The 20889-nt window shown below is 41.5% G+C and overlaps 1 protein-coding gene across 7 annotated transcripts in view; it reads left to right on the forward strand.

Annotated features, from left to right (window-relative positions):
- Window positions 1-20889, forward strand: part of DYNC1I1 (dynein cytoplasmic 1 intermediate chain 1) — a 345865-nt gene that overhangs the window by 182285 nt on the left and 142691 nt on the right. The window contains exon 1 of one of the 7 annotated variants that reach the window (XM_021102410.1): window positions 16596-16993. The exons of the other annotated variants lie outside the window; for them this stretch is intronic. Within the exon in view, the coding sequence (XP_020958069.1) occupies window positions 16861-16993 (133 nt within the window). The 5' untranslated portion in view covers window positions 16596-16860. Of the gene's footprint in view, window positions 1-16595; window positions 16994-20889 lie in introns of those variants that run through there. 7 annotated transcript variants of the gene reach the window in all.

Consider the following 20889-nt stretch of genomic DNA (forward strand, 5'->3'; position numbering starts at 1 on the left):
TTTTTAAAAGGATGCCTATTAAAAGAGCCTTTGGGACAGGTAATGACAAACATTTGCCATCCTTAGACTATGAAGATGTTACTTCTTACCCTTTTCTGGGCATATTTTGAAAGTTTTGTTCTTCTTTGGTTCACTTTGGGTTTTTTTGTTGTTTAGTTTTGTTTGCTTACTTTTTTTTTCCATGAACATGAATAGATTTGCATTAACTCATCCACCTCTACTTCTTTTGACAAAAAATATACTTAAGTGTGGGAAAATCAATGAAAAAGCTTATTGATGTATCTGTTCAATATGTGCTATTAAGCTCTATGTAAATAAGTAATTTATGTTTTCAGTAAGGAATGATGAACCATGAGTTTCCTTTATTATTGTTCTATTCTGAGATGTGCAACTATCACAGCAGAGTTTGGCAAAACTGAATTGAGTCATCAGAGGATTCCTATTGTGGCACAGCGAAATTAATCTGACTAGTATCCATGAGGATGTGGGTTCGATCCCTGACCTCACTCAGTGGGTCAGGGAATCCGGCGTTGCTGTGAGCTGTGGTGTAGGTAGCAGAGCTCGGATTCCCTGTGGCTGTGGCCGTGGCTGTGGCCAATGGCTATAGCTCCGATTCGACCCCTAGCCAGGGAACTTCTATATGCCTTGGGTGCAGCCCTGATAGAGCATGATAATGTGAGAAAAAAGAATCTATATGTGTATGTGTAACTTGGTCACCATGCCATACAGTAGAAAATTGAGGAGTTCCTGTCATGACACAGCAGAAACAAGTCCAACTAGGAACCATGAGGTTTCAGGTTTGATCCCTGGCCTAGCTCAGTGGGTTAAGGATCTGGCATTGCTGTGAGCTGTGGTGTAGGTCACAGACACAGCTTGGTTCTGGTGTTGCTGTGGCTCTGGCGTAGGCTAGCAGCTATGGCTCCGATTAGATCCCTAGCATGGGAACCTCCATATGCCGTGGGTGTGACCCTAAAGAGATAAAAGACGAAAAAAAAAGAAAATTGACAGAACACTATAGACCGGCTATAATGGAAAAAAATAAAAATCACTGTATATTAAAAAATAAAGTTATCATACAAAAAAAAAAAGAGTCATCAGAGTTTCCCTTGTGGCTCAGTGGGTTAAGGACCTGACATTGTCTCTGTGAGGATGTGGATTTGATCCCTGGCCTTGCTCAATGGGTTGAGAATCTGGCATTGCTGTGGCTGTAGCACAGACTGCATCTGCAGCTCCGATTCAACCCCTGGCCCAGGAGCTTCCATATGCTGTAGGTGCAGCCCTAAAAAAAAAGGTCATGACCAGCGAGTCAGCAGGTCAGATTCAGACCAAGAGCACAAGTAAAGGAAAAAGAAGCAAGGTTGTGGTCATTTGGGAAAGGTACAGTTGCAACCATACTCACAAACAGAGGCGAAAATCAGTACCAAGTTTAGCTGAAAAACACCAGCCAAACCATACCAATAATTGCCCAGCAATAAAGATCATAACAACTAACCCCATGTAGAATAATCATGACATGGTAAAGGTTCAGATCACCTCTTCAAGGTATGTAAAACATTCATTACCTGTTGCAGAGCATCACTGTTTCCTCTAGTTTTCTCTCCCTGAGACTAGTCTCATAACTCTTCAAAATAAAATGGTCTTTGGAGCTAAGCATGAGCAAGATTGAATAAAATAGACCAGTGTATTTTGGTGACAATAATTATATGTTTTAAACTTTTCATAACTAGCACTTTACTATTATCATTATTTTCTGCTCAGTAGACAGCATCAGTTCCAGAATTTTTGTGATGTAATTGAAATTGACTTCTTTTTTTTTTTTTTTTTTTTTTTTTTTTTGCTGAGCAGCATACTTGCTATTTCTTCAGTGAGGCTCCAGCTCTCCTCCCTGAGCCCACCCCCAAATCTGTAGTGAAGAGAACATGACTTCACTCTAGCTCCTCCTTGGCGTAGCCTTGGCTTTACTCTCCACAAAACTCTTAAGGCCTTAAATGTTGATTTGTGAAGCCTAAGACATGCTACGGGAGAGGCAACAATACTTAATGTTTTCACAATTGCGATAAAACATGGAGTGGGGCCAACAGAAGATCCATATAGGATGGTCTTCTCTGAATTTGGCTTTTGAAAGTTTATGTGGAACCTGAGGATTTTTTCTTTTTCTTTTTCTTGCCTTTTCTTTATTGGCAATACTTGTCTGTTTCAGTTTTAAATGGATGCATTCAATGTAACCTTTTAATTCAAGGTTAAGTTTAACCTGTTGTTTCTTATAGCACAGGCCTAAGCTCATGGTTTACCCACTTTTCAAATACCTCCACCTCACAAAATGAGAAGCAGGATCTTTGCATGAAATGGCAATGTTACAATCTCTTTTTGAGTAGGAGGACTGCACGCCTACCCAGCAGGTTTTCTCTGTGTTGTGATGTTCCAGCAGCGAAGAGCTGCACTTCTGAGGGGTTCCTTGGGTAAGTGCCTTCATGCTTCTGGCCTTGGGGGCTACACCGAGTAGAGGTCAGGAAGGACCCTGCCTTGACGCTTCTGTGTACCTTTCTCTGTGGTTCTCCACAGTTTCATGAAACATATGGCTTTCAATCTCCCTCCAAATCATTTATGTATCATTATTTGCAGATGGAGAAGGAAAAGCTAATTAACAAACAGGGAACTATCTCATTATTTACTAATAAGGCCTTTGGTTGGCTGCTTGATTTTAAAATGCGTGCTCTGAGCTCGTATGAGTGAGTCTGATAATAGAGTGTAACAGTCTTTCTTGCTGTTTCCTCCCTTCTTTCTTCTTTGTTTTCACTTCCCCATTCTGTCTTTCCTTGTCTCCTTGCCTCCTTCCTATCCCAGCTGTTTTAAGGCAAGTTTGCTCCCAGATCGCCCACTTATATTCTTTTCCTCATGATGGAATCTTTTCATCCTTTTGACTCTGATTTGTTCCCAATCTCTGTTAATGCATTTATCATTTCTGACATAAGGTGGTAGATTTTTTTAGCTTATATTTTCCTCCCCTTTGCAACTCCCTTCCTTCACTAATGGCGGAGAGTGACAACTAGTGATTAGAGGAATCTTGAAAATGCCACTGGGAACTCAGCAACACTCATCAGGACGAAGACGTGCCTTCAGGCCCAGATCCCCAGATGTCCCCTCCTCCACCCCTTTATTCCCACTTTACTAGCAAAACCTGAGTAACCTCTTTTCTGCTTCCTGACCTGGAGGTTCTAGCTGAAAACCTCAGCCGGCCCACGGGCACACAAGCCCTGCTCAGTGCTTTTACTCTCCTCTCCCTCCCTCATGCAGCCCGTTTTGAAGCGAACACTCTTTCATTTTTCTACCAGGCAAAAAAACCTTTTTGTGTAAATGGAGATACAAAATTTGTAGGTGCTTTAAAGAAAAAGCAGATGTGTCAGTGTATTTCCATTTTGCAGCCCTAGCTCCTCTATCCTATCCTCCCTCGGTCCTTTTTTAGCCATCATGTTGCCCTCTCTGTCTTCCTTTCTCTTCATTTATGGCCTTGCTCAGGTGTGTGGCGGAGTCCAGAGAGAAAGCTTAGGGAATGATTGATCTTGTCAGACCTTCAGGGTCTGCTTGTCCAGCAGGGCTCACCTTAAAGCCAGACTGTAAAACTACTTTGGCCTCCACAGAACAGAATTGTGCTGGTCCAAGCAGCTGACAGCCTTCATTAAGCACTGTTAGGAATTGCAACGGTTGTTCCGTCTCTTAATGAGTTCATGCATTCATTCGGCAAATATTTGTTCTGCACTTAGCATGCGTCTGGCTGGTCTAGCTTTGAGGACGCTACAGAGAACAAAACAGACAAGTATCTCTTCATACATACCTTCGCGTGTTAGAATACTTTTTCTTAATCTCTTGGGAAACTTCAGTTTTTACAAGTGACTCTAACACCTTTTAGAAATAAAATCCAGAAAGTTTTAACAGCTATAAGCATCTTGTTCAGTTTTATGTATCTTTTTTTTTTTTTTTTGAAGAAACAGATGCTGTAAAACTAAAGTGAAATACTTTTGTCTCTTTTTATGTGAGTGGAACAGCTTCTTGCAGGGTGTGTTTTACTTTCTCTTCTTCCCCTATTCCCTTGCCCCTATCAAAAAAAAAAAAAAGAAAGAAAGAAAAAAGAAACATGTTTGGATTTTCACCACCTGGTTATGGTTAGTTCTTTATTTTAAAATCGCTTTCAAAACAGATCAGACATTACACTGTTAAAAACAATTTTCACTGTCGGCATTGAATATCATACTGCGCTTGTAGTAATAACTGATAGATATCTAGAATAATCTTCAATAGGGCTGAGACTATAAAGAACTGTCAATCACTGAGTTTAACTTTAAACACAGATGATTTGAATTCATGTTAGCAGCGTGAGGAAGCCAAGAAGATGGAATAGTGCTGGCTGGAGAAAAGATGATAGGATTACCTCTGCAGTTTGCCTTTCTCGCTGGTTGTTTGAGCCACTAAATCAAGGCAAAGTTTATGAAAAGCCTGTGGCTTGGGTCTCTAACTCTTTATTCCTGCTGAGATTTTCCTATTATAAATCTGCTGTCAGAAATAAGTGCTTTACTTGTGACTTAATTCTATGCAGACACAAACACCTTGGTTCAACACTTTGGCCAGGCGGCCTTGACTGTCTTGAGAGCAGCAGAGATCTCATTAATTTGAGCTGCTGCAAAGAAAAGAGGTGCACACACTTGCTGGTCACCATTCACTTCTCAGGCAACAGCCCTGTGGAGGCTGAACAAAGACATGAACTCCAGGGAAGTAATAGGACCAGAACTTTGAGGGCTAGAAGGGAGCACCAGATTAGAGAGGAGGGAGTGGTAGAGCTTGTGGATTCAAAAACGTGAACCTTCTAGAAAGAAGCATTTCTGCTCACTCTTTTAATATTTTCCATGTGCCACCCCTTTTAAAAAATTGGTTGTTTAAAAATATTTCTGCTGCTGACATCATTAGCTAGACTGCTGCTGTCCAGTGTGTGAGCCACTCACTAGCGGTTTGAGGCTATTTAAATTTAAAATAATTAAAATCATGTGGTATTTGTCTTTCTCTTTCTGACTTACCTCACTCAGTATGAGAGTCTCTAGTTCCATCCATGTTGCTGCAAATGGCATTATTTTGTTCTTTTTGGTGGCTGAATAGTATTCTATTATGTATGTATACCACATCTTCTTAGTCCAATCATCTGTTGATGGACATTTGGGTTGTTTCCATGTATTGGCTATTGTGAATATTGCTGCAGTGAACATATGGTTGTGTGTGTCTTTTTTAAGGAAAGTTTTGTCCAGATATATGCCCAAGAATGGGATTTCTGGGTCATATGGTAGTTCTATGTATAGTTTTCTAGGGTACCTCTGTATTGTTCTCCATAGTGGTTGTACCAGCTTACATTCCCACCAGTTCAGGGAATGTTGCAGAAATCAAGTACAATTTCTTTTTTTTATAATGATTTTTATTTTTTTCATTATAGCTGGTTTACAGTGTTCTGTCAATTTTCTACTGTACAGCAGGGTGACCCTGTTACACATACATGTATACATTCCTTAAATCCAGTTCCTCCATATACACTCAGGGGCCACTTGTGCATTTCAAGTGCCTAATCACTGTGTGGGGCTCCAGGCTGCTGCACTGGACAGCAGAGATAGGACATTTGCATCATCACAGAAATTTCTTTCAGCCAGTGCTGGTGTAAATAGCGTTTGTAGAATATCTCTTGGTCTTTGGCCGTTTGACACATTTCCATTGTTCAGTGACTTAAAAGGTACAGGTAGTAAGAGCTGGATGCTAACATTTAAGCATGTTTCTGTTTTAGATATTCTGATTTTGTATCTTCCTATTAAAGATTCAGAGATGTTTACTTTCTTTACTGTCTTTTAACTGTCTTTGAATAGCTATATATCAATACCTGTAATGTGTGCTTCCAAGAGGGTCCAGTTCACAAACCACTAGTTATCAATCTATAATGAACAAGGGAGAGAAATTAATTTAATTTAGACAAGATTCAGCATTACTGTGATATCCGATCATTCATGTTGATTGTATTCTACCAAAAGATTGGTCTGCAATAGAACAGAATTTTTTTCTTTTCTTTTTTTTTTTTTTTTGGTCTTTTTGCCTTTTCTTGGGCCACTCCCGCGGCATATGGAAGTTCCCAGGCTAGGGGTCGAATCAGAGCTGTAGCTGCCAAGCCTACGCCACAGCCACAGCAACGCGGGATCAGAGCTGCGTCTGCAACCTACACCACAGCTCATGGCAATGGCTGGATCCTTAAACCACTGAGCAAGGCCAGGGATTGAACCTGCAACCTCATGGTTTCTAGTCGGATTCATTAACCACTGAGCCCCGACGGGAACTCCCAGAACAGAAATTTTTTATAAAGAAAGAAATTGCCTTTTACCACACAGAGTTAAGAAGCAAAGACGTATGAAAAGTTTCACCTTTGGAAACATTCATCATTTCACCTAAAAATTTCACACAGGACCAGCTTAAATGAAAGGAACAAAAACTCAATTCAGAGTAAAAAATATATTAAATGTGTAATTATTTGGCATGACTGTGAACATAATCTTTAGTAGTTTTCTCATTCATTCTTCAATGTGTCTTAAGATGATAGGACTGGGTGCCCTTTTCTGTAAATCTAACTCCACTTTTGTATAACCTTGTCCATCTCCGTGAGCTTTGACCTGAGTAAGGGGAAGCATGGGTGTTACAGAGAGTAATGTAGTGTTTGATAATTATACTTGGTCAAGTTGGGACAATTTGTGCTTAAGTTGAAAGTCACTTCTATTTGAAAAGTATTACAGTATGTGAATTAAAAAATGAGAGGCATCACTGTATCTCAGCACAAAGGAGACATTTCCCTGTGATGCAAACTTATACCTTATAACAAAGCTTTATTCCAGTTCCATCCCTGGGTACCTGGCCACATTTCAGTGCACTAAGCACAAGGATGACTGTCTACACGGCACGAGCGTATTGAGTTGCTAAGTAAATAATATGTACTATTAAGTTCTTATTTGCTAGCTTCTCTGGCAAAACTCTGAGCTCTCCAAGGGAAGGAGCTATATCCAGTCACCTTTATTATCCTCACCTTCACAGTAGATGCTCCATAAGAGTCCTCATTTAATTGGCTGTTGGAACTACAAGATGCTTTTAAAACATACATATTCAGTAATCAAGTCAGTCGTTTAGTTCATTCAATATGGTACCAAATTACTGCTTTGACATTTGCTTCATTTAATTGTTCTATAGTCCAGGAGGTGTTGAGTTTTAAGCTCCAGCTAGGTCAGTGACTTGTTACATAACCAGAAAACTCCTATTCTGGGTGATTGCTATTCCTTACCTACAAAATGTTAATATTGGCTTGCATTAGCGGCAATATAATGAACAAATGATTGTAAATACTGTGAAACAAGGATAAAACATATATTACGTGAAATGTTACTATCCAAAGTTTGCCAGTATTCATTAGACCTTTTTTGTTAAACTTTCCAGTGTCAGAGGAAGTTGGGAGTTGCTGCCTAGATTTTCCTAATCAGTAGCAACTTTGGAATGTGAATCTCAGGGAAGTCTGCTTCCCCCACTCTACTTCTGTATTTCTTTGTATCACATGCGGGCCCCTAAAATTAGTACTTCCTCCCAAATGAATACATTATTAAAGCTGTTTACTGTCTGGGCTGCTTACTCACTGACTCAGGATTTCAGACTTACTCATTTTCCAGAAGCTCCCCCTCTCTGGGTCTTGTCTGGCAGTTCTTGACTTGGGGGCCCTATCAACCTGGGGAAGGAAGAAGCTGAAACCCTGCAAATATGTGAGTGTTCTCTCTGTCCACTAGCTTGCAAGAGCTAGAGGTGTCAGGATGGACAGACGACTCTTGCAGCCTGAAGCCTTCATCTGGACACAGCAGTCAGGTGTTAGAGGCTCATTTTGGGCAATAAAGTATTGCTCTTCATGGGATTTACAGGAAAGGACACATATAGGAATAGGCTCTGAAAGAAGTCAGGTTCTCCATCCTTAAGGTCATAGAGCTCATCCTCTGGCCTTGGTCTTTAAGCCACATTCACACCCACAGCAAATACCACCACTCAGGAGAAAGAAGTACAGGCTGAGTGTAACCCAGTTCATCGCAGCTGCAGATAAATGTCTTCAAAGAGTGAGTGGATCTGTCTATCATTAACCAGAGTTTTTTTTTTAACCTTGACACTATTGGAATTTTGGAGCGACTAAGTCCTTGCCAAGGGGACGGGGGCTGTCCTTTGCCTTGTAGAATGTTTAACAGCATCCCTGACCTCTACTAGGTTCCAGTAGCAACTGCCCCAGATGTGACAACCACCAAAATAGTCTCCATACGTTGCCAAATGTCCTCTGAGGGGAGGGGAGTGTGGAGCAAAATTGCCCTGGGTTGAGAACCACTCTCATATGGAAACTTGCATAGGATTCCAGATATGTCGCCATTTTTCGGTAAGATCCAGTAACTTTCTTCTAGGTGTCTCTGGGAAAATGATCAAGGAATGTATACATTATTTCACAACCAGAAATTTTATGTAAGCACTCACTTGTGTGGGACACAGTTGAGTTCTAAACAAAGCAATTGAATCATTTTCTCTAGACATAAATTTTCTAAGCCAATTAAATGACCATTTTTGCCTTGCAGAGAATCTAGAGAGAAATCATATTCAGAATACATAAATATAAATTAATATTTCTATTAATTTCTATTAGTATTTCATCTGTAATTGATGATTGCATGTTTGTCTCAACCATGGTCTCAACTCCTAACGGAGAGTAATCATGTTTTATTTGTCTTATTGCCAATGCTTGGTCAAATGCCTGGCACATAGTAGATCCTCAATAAATATTTCTGCATGTTGACTCTCCTAAAGTGTGCTCCAAGGAACCTGTATGTTAATTCAACATGCAGAAATATTTATTGAGGATCTACTATGTGCCAGGCATTTGACCAAGCATTGGCAATAAGACAAATAAAACATGATTACTCTCCGTTAGGAGGTGAGACAATGGTTGAGACAAACATGCAATCATCAATTACAGATGAAAAACGGCTAGATTGCTCTACATGGAGGAGAAAAAGCTAAATCAGGAATGAGGGAAAGCATTCTAGAGGAGGTGAGGTTGAATCTATAAAGCTATGTTTTGAAGGATGAATAGGAGTTAACTGGAAAAAGTGAGCAAGGACGCCTCAAGCAGAAGGAGAAAGTCTGTGAAGATTCAGAGGGATGAAGCCACACAATGTGGAGAACTACGAGAGGCTGTGAATGTCTGGGCAGAGGGATCCTGTGGGGCAGGGGTATAGAAGGAAGTGGAGAGTCTGAGCCCAGTCACGCAGGGATTTGGGTATTGAACCTGAAGCCACAGTGGAGAAGAACTTGCAGGATTTTAGCAGGAGCAGGAGCGGACATTTTGGCAGCTCCTTCCAGCAACATAGTAGGGGAGGGATGGAAAGTCTCAGACCAGCAATGGAGAGTCCAGTTAGGAAGGAGCAGCAGTCATTTAGAAGGAAATTAGTAGGGACTGAAATCAAGGCATAGCAGGGGGTTAAGGGGGAGGTAGGAGATCTTTCATGGATCAAGAAGATCAAATCTATCAGCTGATTGGATATAGGAACTTGACATAGGAGGGACATTTCTTAGGGATCCCAAGCTTCTGGCTAAGGTGGCTCAGTGGCTGATTCTTAATTGCAAAGATAAGAGAATCTGAGAAGAAGAGAGAACAATAAGATGGCATGATACAGTGGCTCAAACCTTGGGTTCTGAAATTATACTTGACCTGGGTTCACATCCCAGTTCTCTGATTCACCTGCTCGGACTCACTTCACTTTTCTAAGCCTGGGCTTCCTCACATGTTAAATGAAGGCTAATAAAAGTACTTTCTTGGTAGGTTATGATAAGGTTGAAATGAGATGACCATTAGGAAGAACTATGCCTGGCCCTAAGTGCTCAGTTAACATTAGTGACTGAGAAGACTGTCCCTCTGGAGTTAGGCATGGAGGCATCCCTGAGCTCTGGCAGCCCAACTTCAGAGCTTGTCCTCCTAACCCTTCTAACATGCTGCCTCTGGGGGGACAAGTGCATGTGGATTAAATGGTTGGAATGTAGCACACAGGGGGTGTGGTGCTATGTAAGGATGACACACTTGGCAAGGGTTAAATCACAGGAGACTATATGTTAGACTAGGGAGGTTAGCCTTTACCCTGAGTGGGGAGTGAGGAAATGTTGGGATTTTAAGTAGGGAAATGGTATGTCCAAGTATTCATGTCCCATAATCACTTCAGCAGCAGTAAGAAAGGGCTGAACTAATGCCATACAAAGGGGCTGATAGGAAAGTTCCCACTGGCTTTCCTTGTTCTTCTTTCCCTCCTAAGTGTATAGAAAACTTGGCTTGTCAACTTGATTTGCTTGCTTCAAAGTACAGGAGAACTAAAACAGTGATAGCATCTTGAGGTATTCCAAGCATATCAGCATGCAATATCCTTTTTCTCAGTTGTTCCCCATGGCTACAGATACTATGGATCCAGGTTTCGCTTTGCCTTAAAAGGGCATTAGTCAACACTGCAAAGCAGGGAAGGAAGTGCCTTTGCAGATGGATAGAGCAGCCAAGCTCATGGGACCACAGTAGGCTCCCATCCAAAGACTAAACCCTATTCGGCACCGTCTAGACCTGTTTGAGTGATTTGGTCTAATTAGCTTGCCCCGAAAAGAATCTTCAAACTTTAATGGTGCATAGTTGTACTTGAAAACTGCCCTCTGCCAAGCATGGGCTCTAGGACTGAGGGTTTGATGGCCCACAGTGGCTTGGCCAGAAGCCACAGGTGCTTTGATGACTTTGTATAATTTAATGACTTCATTCAGAAAGAAATATTTGGATTAGAGAAGGGGAATAAATAAATGAGGTAGTAGCCATCTTGACAGGTAAAGCTTGCTCAGAGTGTGTCAGATAATCCTCTGCTGAAACACATTTCTCCTTCAAATCTCAATTGGAACTGGGGCTTTTCTTTGTCTCTGGAACAGTCTCACTGCCGCAGCAGGCAGTGTGGGGAGAACACTGGAGAGGGAGCCGGCAGATCTGAGTTCTAACCTGAGCTCTGCCACTAGCTGGCTGTGTGAACTTGGGGAGACTTACACTGCACAGATGCCACCGTCCATTAGGTGGAAAGACTAAACTAAATCATTAGTAGGGAAGAGGAAGAGGAGAAGAAGAAGGGGGAAAGAAGAGGAGGAAAAGAAGACATTTCCATTTACCTGCTTTTCGATCTAGTTTTTTTGAGCATCATGCTATGTGGTTTACACATCATTCTTAAATCTTGCAATACTTCCATAGCTGCCTTTATAGATCTTTTCAGCAGTATGTTTTCATGATTCTGAGTTTATGTGAAAACTCTAGGAATAAAACAGAATGGCAGAAGATGGAGAATAAAATTTTCCTTTGTAACAGAAGGTGATATTTTAAAACCTTGAGGCTGCCTCAACAGTGACCAAAGACAGGAATGGGGATTGACATGTATAGGAGAAAAATCGACTTTACAGGAGTACATGATTAAATCATGGTGGTTATGGTTTTGGTTCTTTCTCCTTGGTTGGTCTGCCTGAAGACTGCATTATAACTTGGGCTAAAGTTATAGCATGTCCAGTATATGGCTACCATATAATACTTATTTTAAATTTAATTGTTTCCCTGTTCTCTCTGCTCCCTCAAAACTGAAGACCTTAGCTTGGCTTCCAAGTTATCCCATACTTTCCAGCCTTACCACCATTCTTGTTCCATGCTCCCTTCTCACATGGCTTTTCTTCCCTTATGCTTGAATGTGTGCTTATTCTCTCCTGACTTTACCCCTTTCTTCATCCTGTACCTACACTGATTTGACACACAAGTAAGGAACCTTGTTATAGTCCAAGCATTGGATGGAGGGCTAGGAGTATAGAGAGAACTTGATTGAATGCCCCCATGTTTATGTGCCCTTAAAGAGGGAAGTGTAGGGTGCAGGGATCTTGGTACACCTACCGTAAATAATACAAATGCTAACACCCTTTCCCCTGCCCAACATACTCTACCAGTTCTTCAAAGCCAAGCTCATGCCTGCAGTAAGCACCAACATACCGAAATGCCTGTCTAATGACCCACGGCTTTACATGCGCTGTCCAGTCTCAATAAGACTTAGAGTCTTGATAACTTGAACCCTTATTTTGTATTCTGTTGTTTCAACTGTGCTAGGTGCTTTATACTCCACGTCCCCAAATTCTGCCATAACCCAACAATAGCCGCCCCTGTGATTTTTCCAGCCCTTTGTTTCTGTGATGAGTCCTTACTAGAATGTCTCCCTTTTCTATTCTATTGCATAATCTTTTTCCTATCTTGCATATTTTTGTGTCTGGGTGGCCAATGGACATCAAGAAGCTGTAATTACTCCTACAATTAGCTAACACGTAATAGCCCTTTACCCCGACAAAGCATCCCTATAGCCATTATGTCACTGTTTCACACAACAACTTTGTTATGTAAGTAGCACAGAAATGAGCATCCCTGCTTTACAGATGAGAAAAGACATCTCAGATGAACCTTTCTACAGAGAAGAAACTCACGGACTTGAGAATGGACTTGTGGTTGTCAAGGGGGATGGGGAGGTAGTGGGATGGACTGGCAGTTTGGGGTTAATAGATGCAAACTATTGCATTAGGAGTGGATAAGCAATGAGATACTACTGTATAGCACAGGGAACTATAGTCACTTCTGATGGAACATGATAGAGGATAATGTGAGAAAAAGAAGTTAGCTTCCTCTCTCTCTCTCCATATATATATATATATATATATATATATATATATATAAAAGCAGAATGACTGGGTCATTTTTTGCTGTACAGTAAAAATTAACAGAACACTGTAAATCAACTATAATGGAAAAAATAAAAACAATTTAAACTTTTTTTAAAAAAAAATCTTTTTATTTATTTATTTTTTTTATATTCTTTTTTTTTTTTTTTTTTTTTTTTTTGTCTTTTTTGTCTTTTGTCTTTTGTTGTTGTTGTTGTTGCTATTTCTTGGGCCGCTCCCGCGGCATATGGAGGTTCCCAGGCTAGGGGTTGAATCGGAGCTGTAGCCACCGGCCTACACCAGAGCCACAGCAACGTGGGATCCGAGCCGCGTCTGCAACCTACACCACAGATCACAGCAACGCCGGATCGTTAACCCACTGAGCAAGGGCAGGGACCGAACCTGCAACCTCATGGTTCCTAGTCGGATTCGTTAAACACTGCGCCACGACGGGAACTCCAAAAAAAAAAAAAAAAAAAAAAAAACTTAAAGGAGCTAAGAAACTTGTCTTTCACATATCGTACAACAAATAGCCATGGGTAAGACCGCGTTTTCCCTGTGCTATCTCTGGGGGAAAATATGTAGATAACTTACCCACTATAAAATTTCTGATGGGAAAACTGTTCTCTTGAGTCATGGTACAGCTAAGTACCTAGGGATCCTTAAAACCCCCTTTTGACATGAGTTGAAGCAATGTAGATTCACAATGCTTCTCAACAGAGCTGTGTGAATCAGATAGCAAATTTGTATGATCCTACTTATCCTGGCATTTAAGGTTTTCCATTACTTCCTCTACTGAACTGCCTGCCACTGTCCCCCTCTTTCAATGGTTCTGCTTTCGTATGGTGCTCTTTCTTCTTCTTGGAATGATACTCTGCATTCCCATTTCTGTGTCCTTGTCAAAACCGCACTGCTCAAGACTCTACTCAGACTCCTTGAGAAATCTGCTTCCTGTTGCTCTCTCTCCCTACCCATACTCTCCCTTGAGAAGTTTGCTTCCCCCTGCTGAATTCCCAGAGCACATCTCCAAAGCATTTTGCCTCTGATACAGATATTTGCATACGGTAGCCATTTCCCTGCCCAAATGCCAAACTCTGTGAGTTCAAGCATCTCTCTTGATTCAGTTCTGGGGCTCTCTGCAATGGAGCCTGTGCCTTGCATGTGGTAGCTTCTCAAGAACCTGTGTCCAGTTATAATGACTAGAAGCCTTATTATTAAAGGTGGCAATTTAGATTGGGTGAGGACACCCAGATGAAACTGAAAGAGCTGAGAACCAGCAAAAAAGAAAAAAAAAAAAAAATTCGGGACTACATTCTCTAACCACTAGCCTATTTTTCCATTCTGGATAGAACCATAATGGTCATTATTTTTATTGTCACAGTTTCCTTCTCACATTCGCACTGAGTCTTTGAAGCAAAATCTCCTCTAGTACCACTGAGGTGGTTCTTCTGTTTGAAGGGATATTCAGTAGAAAGTTATGAAGTCTCTGGTGAAGTGCAGCTCAGTTTATTCTTGAGAGATTCAGATTCTTTTGACCAACTTGATGTTTCAACAGCTTGAAAAATGAAGGAAAGAACCATGTCTGTCTAGACTGACCAGAAAGTAAAAACAAGGGGCACTTTGAAATCTGTGAATCTGACCACAACTGAGAGTTGTATGTAGTCCAAGTAACTGGAAAAATCAGTTTCTTGGATTAGACAAATGCTTCCCTTAAGACTCTCAGACGGCTAGCTTTCTTCTTTTATAATTAATAGAAAATTATTACATTGACAGACGGGGACTTCATATTTGAGCCAATGGGAAAACTTGACATTGAAACCAGGGGAAATAATTTAGCCCCAAATAGAGTTGTTAATGCTAGGATAAAAGCAAACAAATGTGCTAATGATCTTCCCTGAGAATTGGACTGTGATGAATTTTGATGTATTTCCAGATGGAAAATATATCAGTTCTCTCTGGGCTAGGGGTTGGACACCAGACTGAGAAAATGCTGAAATGGAAGTCAGTGAAAAGCGCTCAGAAGATCTCATTTCCATTTTCTAGAGAATAAAATGAATGCTAAAGAGATAGAAAACTCCCATTTCAGGGAACCAGAGCTGTGGGGTCATAAGCATCTGTGACAATACTGAGGAGTGGGGGTGGGGTGTCCCTGATTTCAGTAACAGGAATGGCCATCACTCTGTGGGCTTAAGGAAGGATATGTGTGTTGGTTTCAAGATGTATTGCTGCCTTGCTGTTCTTTTGTACATTCAGTCACCTTATCATCCAACAAATATTTATTGCCACCTGTCACATACCCAGCGATTGTCTAGGTGCTTTGGATACAGCAAAGAAGAGACACAGTCACTGACCTTGTAGAATTTCCATTCTAAGTGGTAGGAGACAGAAAATAGATATACATAAATAAATGTATTGAATCTGATGGTTATCAGTGCTATGAAATTTTTAAAATCAGGGTAAGGGGAAAACAAGTGCCATGTGCCGCTATAGAATGGAGCAAGGCATGTTGCTAGTTTATGTACAGAGACTCTGAAAAACTCGTGGGAAAGACTTGTGACTATTTGGATAAAGAATATTCCAGGCAGAACGGGACAGCAGATGTAAAAGCCATGAGATGCAAGAGTTCTTGGCAAGGTCAAGAAGAGTTTGGAAACTGGCTTGGTTGAAGCAAGTTGGCAAACGGCAGAGTAGCCCATGCAGTAGGAGATGAAGCAGGGCACAACCTGCAGGCATGGTCTCCACTGGAGGAGACAATATTATCCAAACAGACCTCCCTGCACTGAATGGGAACACTTCTCAATCTACACGTGGACTGTGGAGCAACCCAGTCACTGTGCTAAAACTGTACTCAAACCAGGAAAGGCAAGAGAAGCCTGTGTGATAGAATGTGGGTGGCAACTTTGTTTTCAGCTGTAGGCAAAATGGCTTTGCCACTTCCACAACATTCCCTCCCCACTGGCCATGCTTTCCCTCGCCTTCAAACTCACTGAGGCATCTCCCTCCTTTTGCAGCATAGTTCAAGCAACTGGGAGGCAGTGTGGACACAAGTTGAAACAGAATGGAATTTGGTGCCTCATGAACTTGGAATAAAAAACCTGCCTTTAGAGTTTAGTAACTGTCTGACTTTCAGCAACTTATTTAACTTCTTTGAATCTCAGTTTCCTCATCAATACTAAGAAATTGTTCTCTAAGAGTACTAGGCTATTAAAGAATCATTTTTAATCAAGAAGGGCAATTCTGTAATTAATAGATGAGAAAACTGAGGCAGAAGGAGTTGAATAAATATCCCAAGGTTACTACTAGATGACAGAATCAGATTTGAACTTGAGCAGCATGGCAGCAGTACTCATGTATTTAACCCTATGCTACTTTGGCAGATAGTGTACATGCTAAAAGAGATCTTGTAGAGAAAATATGGAGTACCTACACAGTTGGTTGTTAGTTCCTGACAGTTTGTACTTTTTTGGTTACCAGTGATAGACAAACTAACCCAAGATTACCTAAGCCAAAAAAAATATGTATGTATGTATGTACGTGTATGTATCTTTATATATGTATTTATGTCTTTTTAGGGATGCACCTGAGGCATATAGAAGTTCCCAGGCCGGGGGTGGAATCAGAGCTGTAGCAGCCAGCCTATGCCATAGCCACAACATTGAGGGATCTGAGTTGCATCTGCGACCTAAACCACAGCTCACGGCCACGCCAGATCCTTAATCTACTGAGCAAAGCCAGAGATTGAATCTGTGTCCTTGTGGGTACTAATTGGGTTCATTTCTGCTGAGCCATGATGGGAACTCCCCAAAAGAACATTTATTGGCTCTTAACAAATATCAACCTAGGCCCTAGATCCTAGGGACATGCTGGCTTCATTTACTGCTCACTTTCACTTTCAAACTGTTACCACTATCCATCTCTTGACCCTGCTCTACTTAATCTTTTTCAAGTTCTTTATGGGGAACCAGGACTGCTTTGGTTCCACGTTAGTATAACACCCAGGCCAGTGGAGGAGAGGAATCCTCTTCCCTGATGTTTGACTCCAACCATCCTGTGTCCTGCTTTAGGCTGGAGAGTGATGCAGTCCATTGTAAGAGAGGAGTCTCATTCTCTGGAGGAGGTGATCACACAGTGCTCCTGCATACCTGCCAGTCCTACTTAAATGGTAATTGTACCTCCATTCCCTCAGAGAAGTGTCCCAATTTGGACAGTAGATTTTATGGTCACTCTACTGATACCCAGAAATGCTGAGGGTTTTGTTTTGTTTTGTTTTGTTTTGTGTTTGTTTGTTTTTTTCTTTTTGTCTTTTTAGGGCCGAACCCGCGGCATATGGAGGTTCCCAGGCTAGGGGTTGAATCAGAACTGTGGCTGCAGGCCTACACCACAGCCACAGCAACTTGGGATCCAAGCCACATCTGTGACCTACACCACAGATCACAGCAATACCAGATCCTTAACCTACTGAGCAAGGCCAGGGATTGAACCCGTGGCCTCATGGATACTAGTCGGGTTCATTAACTACTAAGCCACCACAGGAACTCCCGAAATACTGAGATTTAGTCTTATCATTGCCTCAGGTACAAAGTTTTCTCCTACATCTTAAGAAGGCTCTGCTTAGCTGAGAGTTGGGAAAGACAGATCCACCAAAGAAGAGAGATTGTTAGTCAACTATGTGAGGTGGTAGAGTCTGGGTGGTCAAAGCCGCAATATCCATTACAGGCCCTTTTCTTCCTTTATACGGTTTGGTCTGAGGGAGTTTGGGAGTTGGAAAACATAAGTTTAAATCTCGGCTCTATTCTTCTAGCTCTTGTAGATCTGCTTCCTTTCTAAGCCTCATGTTTATAGAGAGAACTAATTGTGTCTGTCTTGGTGAGTTGTTAGGAGGATTAAATAGGATGATGAAATAAAGCATTCACAACAAAACTGGACACATATAATTCAATAAATCGCTAACTCTTGTTTTTCCACGATGCCTAGAATAGTTCTGAGCACACATTAGATGGTGAGCAAATGCCTATGACCAAAGACCTGGACAAGAAACAAAGCAAAGGACCATGAACCTTGCAGGGAGTATAGGGAGTCTCTGGGTAACTTTAGAGAAGTTTAGTGGGCAATGATGATAAAACTTAGTGATCAAGGAGTTCCCGTCGTGGCCCAGTGGTTAACGAATCCAACTAGGAACCATGAGGTTGCGGGTTCGGTCCCTGCCCTTGCTCAGTGGGTTAACGATCCGGTGTTGCCGTGAGCTGTGGTGTAGGTTGCAGACGCGGCTCGGATCCCACGTTGCTGTGGCTCTGGTGTAGGCCGGTGGCTATGGCTCCGATTCAACCCCTAGCCTGGGAACCTCCATATGCCGCGGGAGTGGCCCAAGAAATAGCAACAACAACAACAAAACAACAACAAAAAAGACAAAAGACAAAAAAACAAAACAAAACAAAACAAAACTTAGTGATCAAGGAAAGGAATTGAGTGAAGAGATTTGTGATGCAGCTAAAACGCTGGAGAAACCACTGAGAAAATGTGCTTTTTAGAACACTGGGGAAATGACATTATTAACATTTAAGGATTTAGGAGTTCCCGTCGTGGCGCAGTGGTTAACGAATCCGACTAGGAACCATGAGGTTGCGGGTTCGGTCCCTGCCCTTGCTCAGTGGGTTAACGATCCGGCGTTGCCGTGAGCTGTGGTGTAGGTTGCAGACTCGGCTCAGATCCCGCGTTGCTGTGGCTCCGGCGTAGGCCGGTGGCTGCAGCTCCAATTAGATCCCTAGCCTGGGAACCTCCATATGCCGCAGGAGTGGCCCAAAGAAATAGCAAAAAGACAAAAAAAAAAAAAAAAATTTATTTAACAACCTTATTGGGGCAAATAATTATGAACAATTAATGCATCATACTCCCAAGAAATTCAGGATTTTGGATGAAAAAGAAAACTCAGAAATGTACAGGAATGTGTTCTACTTAATTGCATAGTACCTAAAGTAGAGAATGATAAATGCCACACTCTTTTTTACTGAAGTATGATTGATTTACAATGTTGTGTCAATTTCTGCTGTACAACAAGTGATTCAGTTATACATATAGACATTCTTTTTATATTTTTATTTATTTATTTTTGGCTGTGTAGGGCTTCACCTGCAGCACACGGAAGTTCCCAGGGTAGGGGTCCAATCAGAATTGCAGCTGCTGGCCTACACCACAGCCACAGCAAGGTGGATCTGAGCCACATCTGTGACCTACACCACAGCTCATGGCAACACTGGATCCTTAACTGACTGAGTGAGGCCTAACGGATACTAGTTGGATTTGTAACCCACTGAGCCACAATGGGAACTCCCATTATTTTTAAATATTCTTTTCCACTATGATTTATCTCAGGATATTGACTATAGTTCCCTGTGCTAGACAATAGGACCTTATTGTTTGTCCATTATATATATAATGATTTCTGTCTACTAACCCCAAACTCCCAGTCCATCCTTCCCCCATCCCCTGACTCCCTTTTAGCCACAGATCTGTTCTCTATGTCTGTGAGTCTATTTCTGTTTCATAGATAGGTTCACTTGTGTCATATTTTAGATTCCACATGTGTTGTCACATGGTATTTGTCTTTCTGACTTAACTTCACTTAGCATGATAATCTGTAGTCCCATCTATGTTGCTGCAAATGGCATTGTTTTTAAGGCTGAGTAGTATTCCATTGTATATATGTAACACATCTTCTTAATCCATTCATCTGTCAATGGACATTTAGGTTGTTTCCATGCCTTGGCTATCGAGAATAGCACTGCTACAATTATAGGAGTGCATGTATCTTTTCAAATTGTAGTTTTGTCCAGATGTATACCCAGGAGTGGGATTGCTGTATTATATGGTAGTTCTATATTTAGCTTTTTGAGGAACCTCTATACTGTTTCTTATAGTGGCTACACCAACTTGAATTCCCACCAGCAATATAGAGAAAGTGTTCCTTTTTCTCCACACTCTCTCCAGGAGATAAATGCCATACTCTTAAACATAATAGTTCTTTGATTGGGTAAAAAAAAATGTTGTTAAGACAGACTCAAGTGCTATGAAAGGTTAAATGAGGAAGAAATCCCTTCCAGTGAGGGCAAACAAGAGAGATTTGGGGACCTGGGGGTCGTTTGAATCAGATCTTGAAGTGTACCTGAATTTTACATGTGGGGAAGTCTTTGAGGCTTTGAACACGCCAGGCAAAATCCTTGTGCTTCTGTTTCCTCTACCTTGAATGCTTTCCCCAGGTATCCACATAGCTTGATCCCTGAGTTCCTTGAGTCTTTTTTTTCAAAACACCTCCTCTTAGTAAGGACCTCCCTAGCTACTTCTGTGGAATTGTGACACCCACCACTTCCCTGTGTGGCTTTTCTCTTTAGCACTCCCAACTCTCTAACCTACTTTAGGCTTGTTTATCTTGTCTATTGTCCATCTCCGCCACTAAAAAGAAAGCTCCATGAAGGCAGGAAGTTTTGTCTTGTTTTGTTCACGACTGCATCTCCAGCACCTGGAATAGTGCCTGACACTTAGTAGGTGCTTGTATTTTGTGAAAGGAAGGTGGGGAGAGGGTCTGGCTGAGGGAGCAACATAAACCAAAGGATGGATGGAAAACTTGTGCAGCAAACACAGTATCCATGTGGGCTGCCAGGAGAGTATGTCTGAGCAGGGGAGAGGCGATGACCACAGTAGAGGCAGATCAGCAGGAAACACATGTTGGATCCAGGCCTTGGAAGACTTGAAGACTCGGCCAAAGAGTCCAGCTTTTATTCTGCATGTCATGGGAACTATCAAAGGCTTTCACTAGGAAATTTATATGAACAGAGTTCTGTTTTAAGAGGATTGATCTGACAATGTTGTTTGTAGCAATCATAGGCTTAGAAAGCAGTTGGAGGTAAGGACTCAGATAGGAGACCCTGACCCTACGTAAAAGCCAACAGTGGCCTTTACCAAACAGAAGAAAGTAGAAAATGGAGAGGAGAGGAAGTTGTGGAAATGAAGGGGTACAAAGAGGTAGCATTCACAAGACAGGATCCTATTAACACGAAGAATCCT

The sequence above is a fragment of the Sus scrofa genome, chromosome 9 (genome assembly GCF_000003025.6).
Source record: "Sus scrofa isolate TJ Tabasco breed Duroc chromosome 9, Sscrofa11.1, whole genome shotgun sequence".
Lineage (NCBI taxonomy): Eukaryota > Metazoa > Chordata > Mammalia > Artiodactyla > Suidae > Sus > Sus scrofa.